At 42.7% G+C, this 22,273-nt stretch overlaps 3 protein-coding genes across 5 annotated transcripts in view; all 3 read left to right on the top strand.

Moving 5' to 3' along the window:
* LOC118285099 (calcium-binding protein 1) overlaps positions 1-1,464 on the top strand; it is a 14,970-nt gene extending 13,506 nt beyond the window's left edge. For all 3 annotated transcript variants that reach the window (XM_035608454.2, XM_035608453.2, XM_035608456.2), the window contains one exon: positions 1-1,464. This exon is cut by the window's left edge and continues 131 nt beyond it. The gene's annotated coding sequence lies outside the window, so the exon portion shown is untranslated.
* A 5,095-nt stretch (positions 1,465-6,559) lies between these two features.
* On the top strand, positions 6,560-18,704 carry LOC118285084 (trichohyalin). Its single transcript, XM_035608422.2, has 6 exons — positions 6,560-7,123; positions 11,974-12,401; positions 12,503-15,326; positions 16,177-17,037; positions 17,458-17,572; positions 17,715-18,704. The coding sequence occupies exons 1-6, from the start codon at positions 6,777-6,779 to the stop codon at positions 17,919-17,921; spliced, it is 4,782 nt and encodes a 1,593-aa protein (XP_035464315.2). The 5' UTR covers positions 6,560-6,776; the 3' UTR covers positions 17,922-18,704.
* A 233-nt stretch (positions 18,705-18,937) lies between these two features.
* Positions 18,938-22,242, top strand: brf2 (BRF2 RNA polymerase III transcription initiation factor subunit). The gene is made up of 4 exons (XM_035609004.2): positions 18,938-19,254; positions 20,339-20,398; positions 20,486-20,807; positions 21,210-22,242. The coding sequence occupies exons 1-4, from the start codon at positions 19,107-19,109 to the stop codon at positions 22,045-22,047; spliced, it is 1,368 nt and encodes a 455-aa protein (XP_035464897.1). The 5' UTR covers positions 18,938-19,106; the 3' UTR covers positions 22,048-22,242.
* The last annotated feature ends 31 nt before the right edge of the window (positions 22,243-22,273 follow it).

Here is a 22,273-nt window from a genome sequence, read left to right as displayed (position 1 = left end):
AGTGAACATGACAACAAATACATATCAACCCTGCCCTGAAACTGCCCTGCTTGAGCACAAATGCCTGACCACTGCACACAGGAGCAACACTGTTGATGATATGCTGCTGTTGTTTCTTAGAGCAAACAAAATCAACAGTTGCATTACTGATTTTTTTAAAGTATATTTTCCTTTAGTGTAGTTGTTGACCCAATGGGCAACGTGATGTTTGAGCAATATAGCTCAGACACTTTACTATTGTTGTTCATAGCAGTAGCATATAAGAAGTATTTTCAACTACAACGGTTTGCCAGCAAACGCCCCACAAATACAACACATTCCTTTATAATGCTGAGAAGCACAAATACAATATAGCAATATGGAAATATTTCATGTGATCCTGTCAAAGTTGTGTGTTTTGTGCACTGTTGTTTCTCTTAACCCTAAACTGTAGATTATCTCCCTTCTTACATTTTAAAATAAGTAAATAAGTTAATAAGAAATTATATATAATGTTAATTATAATTATATATATAATTATTTTCCTTTAGTAATGACATTTCTTATGAGGGTAATGTCCTGTTTAACCCTGTTTAAGGCAAGCCAAGGTTTGTTTTGTAATTATGTGTAATGTAGCACTGATGCAGTTCTTCTGACTTTAATAACATAATGCCTATCTTACTGTGATATATATGTGTGTGTGTGTGTGTGTGTGTGTGTGTAATTTTGAGTGAGCATAAAATTAACAGTTTCCAGATTCTTTTGACTGCAACATTTCTAAAAGCAAATTATCTCTAGGTAGAGTGAGTTTCTAAGATTCTGAGTATTACACTCAGAATATATTTAAACAATCTTTACGTTTGACAGATCATCTACACCTAACTCACAGTGTTATAGGTGATCAACAGAAACTTTAAACTATAGGTGAAAGACAGACATTGCTATTGCTTTAATTATTATTAGGGAGCTTTGATAAATGTAGACTACTTGTTTAGGGGGGATTTTGTGAGTCTACTGGTACTACAGAGCAGTCCTGAAGTGATCTTCACTTTGGTACAACATTTTCATATTTAACTTTAATACCTCAAAATCAATCGAACATAGCACAATCTCTGCTACCATTTATTTGTACCCTCTGACTTTCATTATAATTTTTAATAAAGAAGCAACGTTAGCTTCTTAATGAAAAAAGCCAAAGAACGTTTCTAAAAATATAGTCTCATTCAGTGCAGTAAGTGTATGCAGTATGTTTTTTAGAAATATGAGTCATTGGATTTTATTTTCAAAATGGCTGCTTGAAATGCCCTTCGGTTCCTGGGGCAGCTGAATAATTGACTCTTCATGAACGAGCATGGGTATGTATGCATGCTCTGAAGTTGAGATCTTCTTCGAAAGGGAAATTCTTCTTTGTGACTTTACTTGTCTTAACTGTGAAACTATGCATGCTAAAAGATACTGCAATTTGTAGCAAAATATATATAAATAAAGGTTTTTACTGCACATAATAGTGTATGTTTCTTTTATAATCAATAATTTATTTGGGGACATGTATCTGACCAGCTGTTATTGATTCAATTCCTGGTCTGGTTGGTTGTTTTGGGAAGCGGGGAATTTTGATATAATTGGTATAACTACAGCTAAAAACTAAGTGTATTGCTTAGATTAACTGACACAGGGATTTAGTTTCTCCGTTTATATAGAAATTAAATGATGGAATGATCATAGGACAATTTCTACAACAATAGAAATATACAAAAATATATTTGTTAACAAAGGATGTAGGAAACAAAGCGTCAACATACAATATTGCACAACAGCAATGGCTAGAATAAACATGCATTTGTAAAAGGCCCATAAGGTAGCTTAAACTAGAACCAATCTCACACACACAGCTGGGCACGCGCTGTCTGCCGCGCCAGCTTCATGTAGCTAATGAGCGTGAGCTTAATGACTAATGTTAGCTCGATTCACACAGAGCCCGTGAGAGAGAGAGAGAGAGTAGCGACATCTCTGTTCACTCCAATGGACCAGTGAATTTCCCAGAAAATAGAGCCTTTCAAAGTGAGCAGCAGTGCATTAGAGTAGCAGCAGAAAAGTCTGTGTTGCACTTATGAAGGGTAAGACGTTTAAATAATCAGATTGTATATTATCAGCACATCGGAATCAAATCTAAATGTGCATTAAAGCATGTTAGTGGATTATGATTTATGATTAATTTAAGGTTTTTAGGAAACATTGACAAACTACATAGGCATGTCGGTCTGCTTTATTGTAAATCGATACATTTATTGACTGAAAATCGTGTTTCTGTCGCTCTGAATAATGGATTCCAATTGCGCGCCAAGACTTCTGGGAACTATCTGAAGTCCACAGGAGTCACGTGACGTGCAAACATTTTGGACTTCCGTTGTCACGACTCTCATTCAATTGGCGCTGGATTCACAGTCAAAACTAAGACCACAGCCGTCCAATCAACGGCAATAAAGTTACATAAAAGTCACAGGAACAATGCATCACAAAATACAGTACTCACTCTCTTCACGAACGCATTCCTCAACAGATACGGCCGCCCCGTAAAACGTAAACAAAGGCCAGGACCCGAAGGCGCCCACCGCTCGCCCACCTACACCTGCAACCAAGCACCCGCTGGACGGTAACAGCTTTGATTTGTCATCTAATTTACTCAAGAAAAGGCCCACAATTTACGGAATGAACATCATGCTGTATTGAAGAAGTGCAACTAGTGATTGAACCATAAACTCCCCAGGAAAATGATTATTGACGTAGTATATCAAGTGATAATGCCCCCTGCTGGTCATTCCAGAAAATACATGCTTCGGGCACTTTCGCATTGGCTTCATTTTCCACACCTGGAAAATGTCCATTTTTATATACAGTCTGTGCTGAAAACACAGTACAATACTACCCTTATTAGACACCTGTTGCCAACATCTTGATCACCCCTGGTGGCTAGCTGCAGCATAGTTCATAAATGCTGTTTATCGGGCCATACCAGAAACCTCCTGTTCCATATCCTGCAGCACCATCATCAGGGAGAATCTCATTAATCTGTCGAAGCGCCCAGATGGATTTGGCCTCTCCAAGAGACACTCTGCCTCATCCTGGTTGTCCTCATCAAGAGGAGCGACCCTGTCCACTCAAGCATGGCTGCTCAACAAGGTAAGTCCGCAAGAAGGAGGTTGACACAATGTGATTATTGTGTGGAAAATGTGGTATGAATGAAAATATGAAATGCAGAAAAAGAATCTGAAAGAAACATTTATCCTATCTTAATCAAGGAACTGAATATTGCAGCATCTCTAAATTTATCCAAAGATGTTTCACACACAGGGATTCATCAAATAAATGTTTTTCTTCTAATTGTTTTCTCTCTTTGCTTTCAGCTGCTACAGTATATTTCTGACAGCTTTTATATAAGTTGCTCCAGGTTTTAAACACCAGGAGAATTGCTGTCACTTTACAATTGTAAGCAGCAGCCTTTGCCTCATTGTTGAAAAGGCATAATAACTCTAACTAATGCTGCCAGGGCAAAAAAGCCAGTGAATGCAAAGAGGAAGACATTTTGAAGAAATAAAATGGGGATGAATTTCAGCGTGACGGCCTCTCGGCCCACTCGCAGAGGGACACCCAGAATGTTCCAGTATGTCAAATATAAACTGTAGCCCAGGATCCTAACATTTATTACTAACATGCCAGTATGATAATAGAGAAACAATATTTTTCTATAATATGTGGCTTAAAAACAAAAGCCATCAGCAAAATATGATGTGCAAAAAACAAACAAACCAGTTACAGAGTTAGACAATTCAACTGAATGGGAACATATAAAGTTTTAACTTTTTTCTATCTGATGTTGGTATTTTGTTCTGTCCTTGTCCCACACAGATGATCTTCTCCTGATTTACATGTCACCGTCTGCCTCAGACACAGAGGCGTCCCGCAGACCAGAGGGCTGAGGCTGTCAGTGTTGTGTGCATCCTCGTCGTTCTCTGCTGTCTCCATGACTCGCTTTACACTTCCTGTCGACAACCTTCTGTGCAGGTGTCTTGGCGTCTCCGTCACTGTGTGGTTGATCTTCTGTTTGTCTTCATAATCGGGCCTGGTGTACTCGAAGTCTCTTTTGGTTTGCGCAGACCCTACATGAGGACACTTCACCTGATCTCTGAGGTGAGCTTGGTGACCCTTTGACCTTTGTGTTATTATATTTTTGCTGAACTAAAAAGGTTATTTGATTCTGTTTATGTACAATATTGATACATTATACAACATTTTGAGGAAAACATATCACACTCTCACTAAAATACTGTAGTAATATATTATGGACCTTAGAGTTATTTGTTAATTTGGCACAAAATGTGTTTTGCGGTGTTAATCTTGCTTACTTGATAAAAAAACAAAAAAACAATTCCTTGCTGGATTGGACCCCTGGGCTCAGAAAGACTGTTTGACGCACAGGGCATTTTTCCCTGTGTCCTCAGGGACGTAGGCTTTGGGACAGACCCCTGGGAAAACCAAGCTTTGAGCAATGGGACCACCATTTGAGGTGGTGTAGATTCAGTGGAGAGCTCAGACTCCTGGGATGAAGTTTTTTGGATGTTTTATTTTGGGACATTTTTGCAAAAATGTTTTTCTTTTTTTTTTCACTTTCCTGAATGTTGTAGGACACTTGAACACAGCTGTTGTCCCACCCTTGGAATTAGTTATCAGGGCTCAGGATGAGTCCTTGTTTGAACCCCTGGAGCACATCAGTCTGAAGTGGCTGACAGTGGTGTCATTGTGGTGTTTTATTTAGTGAACACACCAGGCAATGTTTTTTTTTAAATTTCCTCTTTCTAGGTCTAGGTGGCACAGTAGGTCCGGTCCATCAACACGGTGAGTCAGTCAGTCAAAGGGTGGAGGGTTGAATTTGTTGACTGTTTCTGTATTTTTTGTGTGTTGGTTTCTCAGCTGCACACTTTTATGGCATTAAAGCTGAGTGGAGGTGTTGATTTTTGAGATTGACTCGAGTTTCTCAGATTGGCCAGGCACACGGAGGGTTGATGGGAATGATCCAGTGAGCCATGGTCAAATCCTCGCATCACATCTGGTTTGACAGATGAGAAGTCAAAGACAGACACCTAGTGGCCAAAAGGTAACACTGCATCGTCTCAAGTGTTGCTGCTCTTAAGCTCCCATTACATTAAAACCAGTCCTACTGCTGAACAGACAATAATCAATAAGGGATGATTATTTGGATAAGTATTACGGCTAATGATAACCAGTGAGTTTCATGAAGGAACCGGCCGGGCACATACTGTAAAGACATTATTATGTAGCTTTGAAAAGCGTATTTAAATTGATTAATTTGTTACTGCTCATTTCCCCGAATGTTTTATTACTTTACTCACCAAATACCAAATGTGGTTCATGGTATTAGTAGTTGGACTAACAATTAACCCAATAATATTCCACTAGGAAATACAGTATGGCTGCCATCAAGCAAAATAACCAAACAGCCCATCCTCATCTTCCCCGAGGGTGTGTATCATGATGCTGTATAGATAAAATAACTGATCATAAACGCATTTAGTTTTTTTTTAGTTTTTTTTACTTTGTGTAAAAAATAAAAACTTTTATCAAATTCAGTCCCTACCAGGTGCACAGACACATTTCGAAAGCTGCCAATCTACTACAGTTGTTAAATTACAGTCAGACAGACACTTTGGCAGTGGCAACGCTTTGTGCGTCACTTTGCTAATTGGCTCAAGGCTCTATATGCGTCTTTAGCTTTAATCTTTGTTGGGCATCATGAAAATGAAGTCATACGTTTTCAGACCCCGTGCTTAATGTCAGCAATGATTTCAGGTTCAGATTTGAATGATGTCAGTTTGTCTCAGGTTGTTAGATAATCTTTATTAGGAGATTTTGAGGTTTAAAGTAACCTGTCCAGAAATTCTATTAATTCTGTTCCCTTTTCAAACAGCAGGAGTCAGAGTTCAGGCATGAACCATCTTTCATATTATGACACAAGAACAATTTACCCTATGGCAAACATTCAAATGGATGTACAGACTGCCGTATATGACGTGTCTAGAATACTCCACACCCACATCATCCCACGCAGGCTCGTGGAGATCATTAGCACTTATATGCATTGAGCAACAAAGGAATCAACTCTAGAAATGTCAGCAGTCCTTTAATGGTCTAAGAAAAGCCATGGAGACCTGTGGCCTGATAAAGATTTAAACTGCATGTAAAACTGAATCCAACTGTGAGAATCCTATCAGCTGTCACAGGCTTGGCAGGTATCACGGCCTCTCTCTCCAAGCTGCACTTTGAGTTACCAGAGCGGAGACATCTCGTGTTTTCAGACCACATGAGGGATGAGTAGCTGGCACATGGACTGCTGATTATTATATTGTCTAGAAATACAAAACGTTTGGCTTTAAAGAAAACACAGTGAAACAAGGAAGCAGTAACAGTTGAATGCAGCTGAGGTGTGAGGATGCTGATGCAGTCTGGCAGGTGTCCACCAGCATCAGGTGGTGGCCTGTTGGCTCCACGAGGTGGCTGTTGTGGTGTCAGTGCGCGGGGTCAAGTCTGTGGGCGTGTCTTGTCTGATCCACGGCGCGCGCTCTCGGTGTAACCACGCCCCATCAGCTGTTTCCTCAACTTCAAGCAAGTTGACTGCGACCAGTGTGACGGTGAACCGATGGTAGACGCCACGGGGTTCTGTCGCCAGGACTTGATTTTTGTTCTTTTCCCTGCGGACAATCCAGCAGCAAGTCGTCGTCGGCATGTCCCTGACGGATCAGCAGTGGTGTCCCACGAGCGCGCAGGTCACGGTGCTCCAAGCCAGGGGCCTCAGGGTGAAGGGGAAAGGCGGCACGAACGATGCGTACGCGCTCATGCAGGTGGGCAGGGAGAAGTACCAGACCTCGGTGGTGGAGAAGAGCGTGGCGCCGGTGTGGAGGGAGGAGGCCGCCTTCGACCTGCCGCCGCTCCTGCAGGGCGCGGGAGGGGAGCGCGGCACGCTGCGTGTCCACGTCCTGCACCGGGCCCTGGTGGGTCCGGACAAGCTGCTGGGACAGGCGGTCATCAACCTGCAGCAGCTCGGCGAGGACAGGGCCCGCAACAAGAGCGAGTGAGTGCACGCCGCTGCTGGAAGGACCACGATGTGAAAAAAGCTTTAGATCCCTTACTTAAATATATGAGTAGCAATATGGCAAGGTAAAGGTGGTGGTGATTCGAATTAGTCCGTTGCCGGGTGGTTGCCATGGTGAATAAGAAAGCATAAAAATCTAAACTGTCCATCACAACTCTCCCCAATGCACAGAATTGTCTTGTTTTGTCCAACCAGCAGAGTTAAGAGAACCACATAAAATTCCTATACAATAAGCTGGAAACAGTAATTTGCAGACAAAGTTCAACTAATCCAGTTCAGCTAAACTTTTACCAAACAAATAACATAACAATAAAATAACAAACTTTGAGCTTGTCCCTTGTGGTTTAAAAAAAAACATCATATCCTCCTTAACTTAAATCTAAAGGGCTGACCTCTGACCCCCCCGAAGACATTGATGAAAAAAGGAAGAATGATATTTTTTCCTTTAAGATAACTCACTGTCTTTTGAAGAAGACTAAACAAGATATAAACTGCACTCATTCTAATCTAAGCATGACCATGAACATGTCGCAGCGTAACTTGGCTCTTACAAGTATGTCTAGACAGATTTCTTTGCCCCCACAGTTTTTTAAGCACATGCAACACCTCAGTATAAGGCATATATTACTTCTTTTCTTTTTGCTGAATGTATACAGTTGTAAATAATGGGATGTTTCAAACAAACTGAGTAACTGATTTTCATCTGCGTCGCGAGGGACAACAATTCCTGGTCGCTGGTTCTGTTAGTCAAACAAGACTTTGTGGCATTGCAGGACAAAACCATCAGTCCTATTAAATCCCTAATAATTATATAAACTATGATTTTTTTTTTGGGGAGTTCTGATTCTTTTAAAAATGAAATCATGCAGCATTAGTAATATCTGTGAATTTGGGTGGTCTAATGAACGTGAACTGAGGTTAGGTAAGCACTCACTCACTCACTCACTCACTCACACACACTGGGACATGCATCACTACACAGAACCGCTCTGGTGGGTTTGACTTATGAATGTTGCCCACTCGCTCCACCGCGGCTTAAGGGATTTGTTCCCACGGCTGCAGCCTTCGAGGATGCCAATCAGCATTACTAACTCAGGCGAGTGGAGTGAGCCACAAGATTCACTCTTTCACTCACTGAACTTGACGACAACCGAGAGATCTCTCCCGACACCCAAACTTCACCTCTCTGTGCCCAAATGAAGCATCCTAGTCATCCTTTTTGTGTTTTTGTTTTTCAAGATTTAAATGGAAGCTTAACCATCCTGTCACAGTTTGTAGTTCAGTGAGAGTGGAAAACTTTTGTAATGCTAAGGTATTTTAGTCCACCGCCATGTGACTGGTATAATACATAAGAAGACTGCATAACAGCCTGTTTGTCTAAATACACACACACACACACACGCACACTTGCTTACTTTTGCTTGCTGGGAAGCGACTGTCCTAGAGAACACTCCCTCAGTTAAATTAGAATCGAGAGCAATGCTTAGAAGAAAGCAGGTTAAGCTGCACGTCACCTAGCAGTATGCTGCATTATTAAACGTGCATGGTTTTGGGTTTCGTGATGTGTGCATCTCTGATCCCATTTAACCCCTTTTTTTGGCAGCTGTCATTCAAAAATCAGATATCCGTTTCCCCTCATCGCTGCTGTTTGTTGACAGGGTTTTAAAAGGATTTCTTACTCTGATATTTTTTGTTGTTGTCAGCAAACGTGCTTTAGCTGGTGTTGAGCCAATGCTCTGTTGATCTTTCTGTGAGCTTGGTGAAATGCACCTCCTGAGGTTCAAATCCAGCTTTGGCCTCACATTCCAGACAGTTTTTATCTACGATAAACAAACAGTGGTGGCATCAGGGACAGTCCAGCAAGGTCAATTTTACTGGAGGCAACGGCTGAGAGGCCTTACTGTCTGCCGACAGACAAACAGGTCTTCAAATGAAGAACACCAGCTCGACTGTTTGAGGTGCATAGTGTTTGCCAATTCTGCAAAGCAATTACGCAACCTAGTTTTCTCAAAAGCAACAGAAGGCAATACTATTATTATTAGTATTCACTCAACAGTCCAATCTTGGTAGATGTTTTTAACACTGTCGGGCTTGCATTAGTACATCTGTTTGATAAGTAGTTTAATGTTTGGATTTTGATGGTGGTCACTGACAGTTATTTTTCCCCAGTTGTCATGGAGTTGAAGAGGCTCAGGGTACATTTTCTGAGCACTTCAAGGTTCTTCTTACCTGTGTTTACAAGTCTGTGAAAAGACATTTTCACATTCGTCTAATTTTGACACAATCAGCGACAGTACAAGGGCATACCCACATTAGCGGTGCGATTGACAAACTGAATGCCAATACCTCCTTAAATTCCCCAAATCTGGCAACATCGCTGGTCAGACCTAAGGGTACCTGTGCCACAAAGCGTGGATTCCCCCCAAAAATAGCTTATAGCACCTTTTAAAAGCATTTTAATGAAACAATATTTAGAAAGCTGCAGTATGGAAAGTCTCTGATAGCTTCCATAGTATCACAATGTGCTCTAGCATGTATCGTGATGTTTGAAAGGTTCAACCAGTAGTTTGTTACACCCATAGTAAAGGGGATGTCTTTTCGGTTTCCCTTCAGTTCCTTTGTAGAGCGGTTCATTTTGCCTTCTATGGCTCATGGTTGTGGACTGATACTATAAGCCCGGACACTTTCCGTCCTTGAACATTATCGCCGTTGAGTTGCTTTACTCACTCAGCTGTTCTCCCACACATGCAGCTGTGTTTTTGTGATAAGAAAAGGCTTCGAGCCACTCGGGGCATTGTCTTATCAGCAGTTCAGGCTTCACAAGGAAGGATGTGTTTGTGCAGAGGGTAGAAAACATTTACAAAATGTTGAGTCATGCATTGTCCTCTTCGGGGTCTGGGTCTGTGGAGCCGGGCTACACAAGTTATTATGAGAATGAGATTATTGAGTTTTAGGTCTTCATCATCATCATCATAATTCCTCCTGCTACACACTGCGCACCATTCCGACCAGCGTACGCCTAAACACTTACGCAACTTCCCCTCTGATTTAACTGAAGTAGCTTCTTCTCTTTTTGACATGTGTGTGATGTGTTCGTGTTTGCTGATTCTGTAGCGATCAGGGAAGTACAGTGGTTGTCAACGCTTCTGGAAACTGTTCACCAACCTAAAAGAATGACTTAAATTGGTAACATACAAATTAATTAAGTTTTTCAAATTAAAGTTATCAATTGCCCTAACTAGTCAACTTTAAGTTGAACAAACTTGATAAAAAAACAATAAACAGCATAAAACAAAAACTTGACATATGCGGGTTAGTTTATCCTATCGTTACCAAACGATTCTGTTTACTATCAGCTTCCCCTTTCTGAAATAGTATTTGGATTGAGTGGGACTGTAAAAATATTCTACTTTGACAGTAAATCTTGTTATAATACCACAAAAGGATTAGATGATCAAACGTTTGGGCTGCATATGTCACTGTGTGGAAATAAGAACATAACTGCTGCAGAATAGTGTACATTTGAATGATAAATAAAAAGCATTATCAATTTAGTGGAATAGGTATCATGTCTATCAAGGCCTGACACCTATAAACAAATCCCATCCCATTACTCATCAGCAGTAGAGGGCCAGGGGAGCTGTGACAGCGGTCTCACCCGCTTCCCAAATTCCAGGGGAAAAAAGCTTCCCTCCTTTTAGTTTGTCTGTGCTGCACATCTGAAGCATTCCTGAGAGAGGAGGAGGAGGAGGGTGAACCTCGACGTATCTGATTCAGGACCAGTCAGAGGAACACACTGTATTCAGCTGGGTCTTTATATATCACTGGCATCTCAGGGTGAGGTGTAATGTAAACTTTAAAATGACTGTTTATGGCACACATAGAAATATACATAAAAAATGTAATGCTCCTTTTATTCTTCTGTTTTTAAAACCACATTTGTGAGCTTACCTTTGTGTTTTGTTTTTAAGAAAGATGATGAGCCACTGCCACAAGACGGAAATATGTTGACACACACACACACACACACACACACACACACACACACACACACACACACACACACACACACACACACACACACACACACACACACACACACACACACACACACGGAGAGAGAGGGAGAGGGACAGCCCCTTCCTCATTTCCTCAGGAATTCAGATTTCAGTTGGAGTTGTTTGTTCAGTGCTGAGCTGACCTCAGATTTCTGCCTGATAGGCACTTTTTACGCTGACTGTTCCTTTTTTAGTTGTTCTGTTGAAATGATCCTGCTCATTTTGAGACCCGATGGTCAGTACTGGACGACGACACAGGTGCAGGAGAACAGCAAATTTTGCATTTTGACACATTTAGATTCAAAGAGCCCTTTTTATTAAGAATTGAGAAGCATGTAAAGGGAAAAAAGGGATTACGTTTATAAAGGCTTTAAATTACTGATCCAAAAAAATGGGTTACACAGTACAAGCATTCATAAATTCTCCACATTAGTGGCTGCCAAGGACAGTGAAGTATTATTGAAAGAAAAGAAAACTTTCCTTCATGGTAAGTTTGCTGGGTGTGCTTGAATCATCACAGACTTTCCAAAAATATTTAAGTCAGTGCGGAGTCACTTTCCATTTGCCACAGGATTGATCATAGTTTCCACAAAGAAACCGACGAGGACTGAACACTAACATACTTTACACAACATACTTTTGTGCAAAGTTTGTGTTCTTGTCTTAAAGCATCATGTCGGAGAAAATCTGACATTTGGAGATATCGTGTTTTTTAACATGTCTTTGATAAAAAAATGGGCGCCATTCTAATAGCATGTCTCTCTTCAACAGATGGTTTAAGTTACTGGACAAGACTGGCAAGCCAGACAAAGACAGAGGAGAGGTGCTTGTGGAAATCCACTTCATGAGAAACAACATGACCGCCAGCATGTTTGATCTCTCTGCGGCTGGAAAATCCCGGTCTCGCTTGGGCAAGTTCAAGGACAAAGTTCGTGGCAAGAAAAAGGAATCGGACACTGCGTCTAGCGTGGTGCCACCCTTCTCTCAGGTCCTGACGGACAGCGAGGAGGAGGCAAACGGGCATGGGGAGGTAGTCGCAGGGAAGGATGAGAAGAAGAAGAAGCACAAAATGAAGTCTTTATTTTCTCACAAGTCCAACCTGCAGAGGAACATGTCTCAGTCCATGTCGGTTCTGCCTGCGAAGAGCTCCTCACTGGGTGGCAGCCAATCATCCGGTCTGAATGTGGATTCCTCCGAGGGTCAGAAGACACCGTTTTTTTATTTACTCTAACTGTACTTTTTATGCACGTTTGTCTTCTTTGTAATTAAATGTATGTTGTTGTTTTTTATGTCCTTCCAGGTAAAAAGAAGTTCAAGTTCATGATACATAAACGCTCCGGCAGCTCAGACACTAAAGATTCCTCCGCTGGCCACCAAAAACATGTAGAGCAGAGTAAAGTGTGCATCAATGGCAGTCATGTCTACTGCGAAGAGCCGCAGGTTCGGACCTCTCGCGTCGGATCAAACTTCAGTCTGGCCAGTTCAGGCCATGGATCCATGGAAGATGTCCCCGAAAGCTCCCCACCATCCGTGGATTCACTTAGGGCAGTGAGGCAATATTCACCCTGGACGGAGGAGGAGGAGGAGGAGGAGGAGGAGGAGGAGACAGCTGAAGTAGAAAATATAACGGAGGATGTGGATGAACTTAGAAGGGGGGAAGAGGAAATGAATAGGATGGAGGAGGAGAGAAGGAGAAAAGAAGAGGAGAGGTTGAGGAAGCAAGAAGAAGTGCTTGAGAGGATGGCTGCTGAGAAGAGGAGACAAGAGGAAGAAGAAAGACAAAGGATCGAGGCGGAAGAAGACAAGAAAGTTAGAAAGGAGGAAGAGGAAAGAATTTGGAGGGAAGAAAAGAGGAAGAGACTTGAGGAAGAGGAGAGGGTAAGGATGGAGGAGGAGAGAAGGAGAGAAGCGGAGCAAGAAGAAGCCCTTGAGAGGTTGGCTGAGGAGAAGAGGAGGCAAGAGGAAGAAGAAGAGAGAGTCAGACGGGAGGAGGAGAGGAAGAGACTAGAGGAAGATGAGAGGGTTAGGAGAGAGGAACAAGAGTGTAAAAGATTAGCAGAGGAAAAGAGACTAGAGGAACAAGAAACAAAGAGAATTGAGGAGGAAGAACAAAGGCAAAGAGAGGAAGCAGAAAGGATTGAAGACGAAAAGGCTCAAGAAGACAGGAGGAGGCGAGAGGAAGAGCGTAAATTAGCAGAGGAAAATAGGAGAAGGGAAGAAGAAAGGAGAATTGAAGAAGAGAAAGTGACAAAGGAAGAAGAGAGGGCTCAGAAAGAGAGGAGGAGAAAAGAGGAAGAAGAATTAATTAAAAAACAAGAGCAAGAGACAAATAGGAGACTTGAGGAACTAGAAAGGAGACAGGGGGAGGAGGAGGAAGGGATTAGGAAAGAGGAGAAGAGAACACAGGAGGAAGATGAGAGGGCTAGAAAGGAAAAGGAAGAATATGAGAGGTTGATAGAGGACAGGAGGAAACTAGAGGAGAAAGAAAGGGAAAGGATTGAGACTGAAGAGAAAATTAAAAAGGAGGAAGAGGAAAGGATTAGGGTGGAGGAAGAGAGGAAGAGGAAAGAACAGGAAGCAGAGAGGGTTAGGGTGGAGGAAGAGAGGAAGAGGAAAGAACAGGGAGCAGAGAGGATTGGGGTGGAGGAAGAGATGAAGAGGAAAGAACCGGAAGCAGAGAGCATTAGGGTGGAGGAAGAGAGGAAGAGGAAAGAACAGGAAGCAGAGAGCATTAGGGTGGAGGAAGAGATGAAGAGGAAAGAACAGGAAGCAGAGAGCATTAGGGTGGAGGAAGAGAGGAAGAGGAAAGAACAGGAAGCAGAGAGCATTAGGGTGGAGGAAGAGAGGAAGAGGAAAGAACAGGAAGCAGAGAGGATTAGGGTGGAGGAAGAGAGGAAGAGGAAAGAACAGGAAGCAGAGAGCATTAGGGTGGAGGAAGAGAGGAAGAGGAAAGAACAGGAAGCAGAGAGGATTAGGGTGGAAGAAGAGAGGAAGAGGAAAGAACAAGAAGCTGAGAGGGTTAGGGTGGAAGAAGAGAGGAAGAGGAAAGAACAGGAAGCAGAGAGGATTAGGGTGGAAGAAGAGAGGAAGAGGAAAGAACAAGAAGCTGAGAGGGTTAGGGTGGAAGAAGAGAGGAAGAGGAAAGAACAGGAAGCAGAGAGGATTAGGGTGGAGGAAGAGAGGAAGAGGAAAGAACAGGAAGCAGAGAGCATTAGGGTGGAGGAAGAGAGGAAGAGGAAAGAACAGGAAGCAGAGAGGATTAGGGTGGAAGAAGAGAGGAAGAGGAAAGAACAAGAAGCTGAGAGGGTTAGGGTGGAAGAAGAGAGGAAGAGGAAAGAACAGGAAGCAGAGAGCATTAGGGTGGAGGAAGAGAGGAAGAGGAAACAACAGGTAGCAGAGAGCATTAGGGTGGAGGAAGAGAGGAAGAGGAAAGAACAGGAAGCAGAGAGCATTAGGGTGGAGGAAGGGAGGAAGGGGAAAGAACAGGAAGCTGAGAGGGTTAGGAGGGAAAATGAAGAGTGTGAGGAAAAGAGGAGACATGAGGAACAGGAAAGGAGGAGAATTGAGGAAGAAGAAAAAAGGCAAAGGGAGGAAGACGAGAGGATTAGGGAAGAGGAAGAGGATAGGGTTAGGAGGGAAAAGGAAGAATATGAGAGACTGGTAGAGGAAAAGAGAAGACTGGAGGAACAAGAGAGAAGACAGCGTGAGGAGGAAAGGAGAGAAGAGGAAGAAAAGGCCAAAAGGGAAAAGGAAGAAGTGGCAAGATTGGCAGAGGAAAAGATGAGACGAGAGGAACAAGAAAAGAAGAGGATTGAAGAAGAAGAGAAAGTACGAAGGCTGGAGGAGGAGGAGGAGAGAATGAGAAGGGCGGAGAAAAAAGAGGAAGAGGGCAGGAAGCAGGAGGACGACCAGTTAACGGATGCAGAAGAGCGGAAGAAAAGAGAAAATGAAGCAAAAGATGGACACAAAACTGCCAGGAAGAAATCCAGATTAGCTGTGGAGAGCCCCGCAGAAGTCGCCTCTACCAATCCCTTCGATGAAACCTTTTCAAACAATCCCTTTGAAGACATTCCCGATTCTGGTGCCGACGGCCGCACTTCCAAAGAGACAAATGTCCAACAAAGGTTAGTTCAAGCCATCTTACGCTTCATGTATCCCAAACATAATTTTTTAATACCCAAACAAATATGTGGAACATTAGAATTTGAGGCCTTGCATGGTGATGCTTTGAGCTATATGCTAACAATCACGTCAATACTAAATTTCTTTGCAATCCATGAGATGGTTGTTGAGATATTTCAGTCTGGACCCAAAGTGGCGGCTGGATGACAAACCCACATTGCCATCCGTAAAGCTGTGGCTAAGAAAGATGAAAAGAAGAAAATTTGGTGTCAATCTTTTTGATGGACTCACTGTTCTACACTGATCTGGCAGTGACGTTCTCCCCCTGTTTTACAGTCGGTGATGTTCAGTGAAGTTCTCATTTAAATGCAAACTAAAGCTGACACCATCATGAAAGTTGCATAGGTCTGCGTTAGAGTTGGTGTGAGTGTGCAGACCTGCAGACACACACACACAGTATGTGAGTTGACAAGGATGTGTTTCGTCTGTCAACCGAGATCGGGAGCTCGGGCTCAGCTCATTAAACCGGGTGTCGAATGAACAGGGAGATGACTCGAAACTTTGGGTAATTACTCTTAGTTTGACAGTGGTGGAGGGTAATTTCTCTGGAAATCTCTGGATAAGTTTTGCTCCGCATTTTACATTTTTTATTTCATCCACACTGTATATTTTGACATATTACATTTCCTTTGCACAACTGCTTTTTCAAATGAGGATACTTATCTTCTGTTGCATTTTTCTTTGTACTCTTGTGGTTTTCCACAAGACTTTTGTTTGACTTCCCTGTGAGATTTTTTTTTAGGTATTACTGTTACCTATGCAGAAACATAATTCAGCCTGTCTCTTTTCCAGATGTCAATCTGCCGTGTCATCGGCGGGAAGCAAGACCCTCTACCCTGATAAAAGGGACCTAATCAGTCCTCTACGGGAGAAGCGACCAGCTCCTCAGCCTCCAGGAAGCAATACAGCAGAGAGCCAGAGGGAAGAGGATGCATCTAAACCACGTGCGACACAAATTAACGAGCAGAGTAATGACAAAGACGCCAAAACGGCCAGTGTTCTAGCTCAGCGTTCAGTACAGTTGATCGCTCCTCTGAGTCAGTCTTGCACAGATGCAAAGAACCCCCAGAGCTCGATGCAAAGTGGTACCATCAGAGGAACAGCAAGTGTAGCCAAACACAGTAAACGCCCTGCACCATCTAGACCTTGTTCGCTGGAAGAAGAGCCATCAGCTAAACCCAAAGGAGTCCCGTCTTCCGGTGCCAACGTTTCCGAAGGAGGTTGCTCAGAGACAAAACAAGCCCCTGTTGTTTATAGCTTGAATCCATTTGAAGACGAGGAAGATGAGCTCACAACCCAAGATGAGACGACAACCCCTGGCAATATTGGTTCAATGCACTGGCCTCCAGCTTTGTCCCAAACTGCTGATGAAGATGCCGCCGCTGAAGCTAAACTCAAATCCTCAAAAATGTCCCGTGCTCCTCCACCTCCTGCAAGGACAGCTGCCACATCCAGCACTTTAGCTCAACAAAACGCAGACGGAGGCCACGCTACGGATGCAACTGGTGAGGCTGTGCCTGATAAAGTTGCAAACCAAGCGTGTGTCCCACAGTCAGAAGTCATTATCTCTGTTCCCGTCAAGCCTGTGAGAGCACAGAGCACTGCAGAGGCGGCAGGTGTGAGGAAGGAAGGGCCTCCTCCAGCGTCACGCAGGTGAGGCAGATCGGTTCCTCAACAACAAGGCAAAAGAATGGTTACGCAACTCGTCCATCTCCATCTTGCATTATAGATCACACACACCACTAGCTGCACATGCTCTACTGTCTCATTAAAAGAAGAAAATCATTGTGCCGCACATTGCAGATGTAATCATCTATGATTCATCCTTATTTATCTTTTATCATTTATAATCCTCCATCATTAGCCTTTGCTTGTATTATTAATTGAGTTGTCTGATAGTGGATGGATTAGCTTGCAGCATTAACAACAGCCATACTCTGTTTGACTAGATACTCTTTGATGTTATAGGAAATTATATATCTCGCAAACCTCCACATCAATACTCCATTTCTTTTCACTATCATCCAGCCACTGCCCATGTTTTTCTTTGTTCTTCTTTGTTTGTCTTTGCAGGCTTCAGCCTGTAAAACCACTTAATCCTCCAGAACAACAGTCTGTCTCTATTGTCCAAGGGGGGAAATATAACAAATCCACAGCAATTCTCAGTGAAGTTCAAGATAAAACAAAGGTATTTTATGAAAAGAAATTAGGGAATATTTGTGTTCATCTGGTTAATCAAATAGGATCAACATCTGAAACTTTCATTGTGGGTTTTGTGTCATATTTGTTTTTATACACACACATTCTCCCTGTTCTACATTATCTTGCAGGTAAATGACAGTGGGCTGAAAGGACCGTACTCCCAGCTGACTCAACAGGAACTCATTTCTCTGGTGCTGAAACAGGAGAACCAGCTGTCTGCGAAAGACAAAAAGATATCAGAGCTGGAACATTACATCGACGACTTAATTGTGCGTGTCATAGAAGAGAAACCGAGTATCCTGATGTCCCTAGCCTCTCTGAAGAAGGCTGTCTAGGTGCATTGATGTCTGAAACTTTCAGTACTGCTACGCCTAATTGTTGTGGACCCGATTCACAATGGTTCCACAACAAAAACACCACTTTAAAATACCTGTGGGTTATATTCTGAGCGGTAACTGGAGTAAAAGTTTAGGATTTGCATCAGAGGTTTGAACAGAGTTCAAGTTCATCAGCCTGGAAAATTGATGATGATAAACACCGAAATATATTTTGTAAAAGAATAGAGGCTGTTCCACATGGTGAGTGGGTGATCGGACGGTTGCTGTTCCTAAATGCATAAATCTAATAATCAAAATTCGTTGATGCATTGTGGGATTTAGCAGAAACTGTAGCAGTTTCAACCAAAAGCCTTCCGTTCAGAATTCACTGACTACAAAGATTCCTTTTTCTAACTATTTAGTAATATTTTTGACACTTTTCTATAATATTTACATGTCTGACTTTGAAACAATCTTGTGTGTTTGTTATGATTATTTTCATGTTGAGCACAAAATTATGTTTTGATGAAATAACTTGATAACGTATAATGTTGCTTGAATGACTGAATTATTCTATTTCATAGCAAAAATCCAGTATAAAGAAGAGCCTCATTTTGCTGTTGATATGAGCCATGGTTATGTAGATAACGTCTCCTGCTCTTGTATCGGATTGTATGAAAGTTTACATGATTGTATTAACTCAAAAAGCACTTTAATTAAATGCACAGTATTAACATGATATTTACTGAAATGTATTGAGGTTGCTGCTTCATGCTATTAAAATATGCTAAATGAAATAAACGAAAGAGCCACTGGTGCATTTTTTTTCAAGATCTTCATAAGAATGTATTACTTTTTCATCTATATATTTGTGGAGTTGTTTTTTTGTTGTTGTTTGTAAGTTTATTTCTTGCATTAGCTTACATAATTTGTAACGATAGCTTTACATCGTTCAAAGCAGAGATAACAGATCTATGGTTCACGGGACCAAGCGGAACCCTTTAGGCCCCGACCCTTGTATCTAACCGGACATATTTTTACTCGCCCCCTTCAAAACCGGTGAATGCTGCGTTCACTTGTCGTTCAGTCGCGGGGATGTTTAAAACACCCCCGCGTGTGTTATGTCGGCTACAGCTCAGACTGAATCAACACCTGCTGCTTCTCCTTGTCAACTCTAACTGACACAATTGTTTAATGTAGAAAATGCCTCGGCCGGCCTTGAGCTGCCCGGGCTGCGGCTCCTCCAACATCGTGGACGATGCCCTGTACGCTCAGGCGCAGCTGGTGTGTGTGGACTGCGGCTCCGTGGTGTCCGAGGGAGCGCTGGTCGACGATCCGGTCGGAGGCTCAGGTACGAGCAGGGATGACAGGAATGACGAGTCGAGCCTTTCGTTCACCTCGACTGTTATTTCTGTTTTCTTATTCGTACCATACACAGAAACCGTGTTAAAGAGAGGGGGACTCGGCTCTGTGATTTGGTTCGGAGGCTGCAGTTTGTTGGTCGTGCTGTTAACGGACAGGTGTTTCTATTATTTTGTCCACCCAGCCAACATCAGTGAGGTGCCACAACTTGAGGCCTCCGGAAGTGTCACACACTGGACATTATGACCCTCACGAACGGGAGGATTTAAATGTTAGACAGACAAGTGTAGAGCCAGAGGCTGAAATCCATATTTAGGAGTTAAAGAACGTAAATAATACAGCGCATCACATAATGCAACACTGAGACCTGTTGCCTGTCCCTGAGCTACTCTCTGTCTGAAGTGAGGCCTGTGGATTATGCAGAGATGAAGTTATTTATTTTGTAAGAAAACTAAGTTGAAGTGCTGTTAGCACCAATAACACGTCACCTTCAGTTTGATTGTGGTGAAATTATCTGCATGATTAAATGCCTCACCATGTTGACCTTGTGCATTGTCTGAGATGAATCTTTACGAGTGTCGTCTTTGGACACTGGCGGATAAGAAGACTACGCTGCATCATGCTGTTGCAGCTCTTCTTTTTTTTATGTTGACTGTTGTCTTGTCGCAGGAACCAGGGATCAAAACTTGGCCAGATAGCCCACAGGACCGTGTTCCCTGCCTGCTGGTGCTCATTTGGTTAAACACAAATTTCCTAAGGTATATGCTTCATCTAATTGTTGTGACGATTGGGCCCCTCTAGGAGACGGGTAATGAATCAGGGATTGCCTTGAGGATGTTATTATTTTCCGTCAAGACCCCTGGCGTGGTTCGTAATCCTGCTCCACGGTGGAGTAGGGATGCAACTGTCTGACGATTATTTCATTATAGATTAATCCTCAGATCATTTTCAGTTGATCTTTTGGTCTATAAAAGAAAAACTGAAAAACCTCAACTGTTTTGCGTATTTCAATTTAGGTGACACGGATCATACAGACTTTTGTTTTTGCTTTGACTCTTTGTTCTTTTCTACAGCTGTCAGCTACAGCTGGAGCACAGCCGTGGACAAGAAGCCATGTGCAAACCTGATAAAAGGTGAGACTTTTGCTTATTATCACCCATTAACTCCTCTGACTTGAACCCGGTGCACATATATATATTTTTCATTCTATATCTTTACAGGTCTGCAGCGTGTGAAAGCTTTATGTCGGTCTCTCAGGGTCCACGGTGAAATCGAGAATCTCTCACAGACCAATTACAGACAGGCCTATCAGCACGAAAGTTTCATCAAAGTGAGCCTCCAGAAGAAAGAAGTGCTCGCCGGCTGCTGTGTGCTCGTGAGCTGCAGGCTGCTTAACTGGCCCATTACCATGGGAACCATCAGCTGCCTGCTGGACGCCGACCCGATGGTGGTGGGAGCCGTTTATCAAGAAATGGTGAAGATTCTCAACATCACGGCTCCGATCGTTAACGTCACTGACGTCATGGAGGCCCACAGTCAGGAGTGAGTGACAGTCGTCTGAAAGTTAACAACAAGTTGACATAATTTAATGCGCGATACCAAAAAGACTAGTTTCTTACTTTGAATTAGCAACAGATAAATAATTAAAATTCTGATTATTATTATTATATAATTATTCCAAGCTTTCCAAACATCAATTCTCATTTTCTCTGTTACACACCAGAAGACTGGTAGTTAAACTAATATTATGTGTAGATTTAAATATTAAAATCTTTCACGCCTGATTGAGTTTTTCTGGGGCTGCTCGACAGATGCCAGGCAGAAAAAAAAGGACCAGCAGTGCTCTAAATAATACAAGAAGTAATTTAATCTTAAATTCTTAGACAATGTGTCTTCATCTAAAATGAACTGAGAATGTTTTCTTAATTTCTTTCTTTCTGTCAGGTATAAGATTTGTTCTCCTCAAGTTCCTGAAGAATTTGCCGCGAACTCCAAGGACTTGACCAAACGAGCCGTGGCTCTGGTGGAGCTGGCGGCAGACTCCTGGATCATAACTGGCCGCAGGCCCGTCCCCATCATGATGGCGGCGATTTATTTGGCTTGGCAGTCCTTGCAGCCCACCAAGCACCGGCTCAAATTCTCTCTGGACAAATTCTGTCAGATTGCCAAAGTGAATAAGCACAAGGCGGCTCTGAAGAGAATAACCGAGATAAAGGAGGTGTTGTGTAAGCTGGGTAGGGAGATTCCCTGGGTCAGGGAAGCAGTGACTCCAGATAATGTGGTTCGACAGGTGGAGGATATCCTGCAGCACAGGTACGCCCTGCTGAGGAGGGCGCTGAGAACCCACGAGGAAGCTCTGCTGGAGGAGTGTCAGGCCAGCTGCGAGGACTCTCCGACTGACGACACCGCTCCGTCCGAAATCTCTGAGCCTGTTGCACAAACTAAAAACTCATCCTCTGCGGAACAATGTGAACCAAATGCTGAAAGGGCCAAGCGATCGGGAGATGGAGACGCCGATCCATGCACGGCGCTTGAGCTACACGGTGACACTCAGGAGAGCCAAGTTCCAGCAACAAACTGGGGGAAGAGAATGCTGTTTGCACCCCCGTGTGTGATTCATCCGAAGAAAAGGAGAATGGAGCAGCCTGAGCTCAAGGATGTGACCGGCGATGAAGAAATCTCTGACAGTGAAATTGACTCATACATCCGCACTCCTCAGGAAGCGAGAGACTTCGCTCTGGTGCAGAAAATGTTGTCTGCGTCTGAAAGTGAGAAATCCTAATCTGTCGTGTGTATGGAGAGCCGAGATTTTTTTTTTCCATGTCTGTTCAAGTAAGCATGCAGGTGTTTTCAGTTTTGCTAAGACGTGGTTGACAAAAAATGAAATGTTGCCCTAACCTTTTTTTTAATTTAAGAAATATATCTGTTTATAATTTGGTTCTCAAATAAAACTGTGGTTAAAGTCTAGTTTCTCAAATCTAGGGAGAGTGACTGTGAAATGCTATTCT

Source organism: Scophthalmus maximus, chromosome 20 (genome assembly GCF_022379125.1).
Source record: "Scophthalmus maximus strain ysfricsl-2021 chromosome 20, ASM2237912v1, whole genome shotgun sequence".
In the NCBI taxonomy this organism is placed as follows: Eukaryota; Metazoa; Chordata; class Actinopteri; order Pleuronectiformes; family Scophthalmidae; genus Scophthalmus; species Scophthalmus maximus.
Note: the sequence above shows the minus strand (reverse complement) of the source record. Positions and strands in the feature narration are given on the sequence as shown.

What these genes read in the sequence shown, in the direction of transcription:
- LOC118285084 (XM_035608422.2), top strand. Translation starts at nt 6,777, where the DNA reads ATGTCCCTGACGGATCAGCAGTGGTGTCCCACGAGCGCGCAGGTCACG. An exon ending in AGGGCCCGCAACAAGAGCGA is followed by an intron (nt 7,124 to 11,973) that starts GTGAGTGCACGC and finishes TCTCTTCAACAG; the next exon opens with ATGGTTTAAGTTACTGGACA. An exon ending in CCTCCTCCAGCGTCACGCAG is followed by an intron (nt 17,038 to 17,457) that starts GTGAGGCAGATC and finishes TTGTCTTTGCAG; the next exon opens with GCTTCAGCCTGTAAAACCAC.
- brf2 (XM_035609004.2), top strand. Translation starts at nt 19,107, where the DNA reads ATGCCTCGGCCGGCCTTGAGCTGCCCGGGCTGCGGCTCCTCCAACATC. An exon ending in CGATCCGGTCGGAGGCTCAG is followed by an intron (nt 19,255 to 20,338) that starts GTACGAGCAGGG and finishes TCTTTTCTACAG; the next exon opens with CTGTCAGCTACAGCTGGAGC. An exon ending in ATGTGCAAACCTGATAAAAG is followed by an intron (nt 20,399 to 20,485) that starts GTGAGACTTTTG and finishes ATATCTTTACAG; the next exon opens with GTCTGCAGCGTGTGAAAGCT.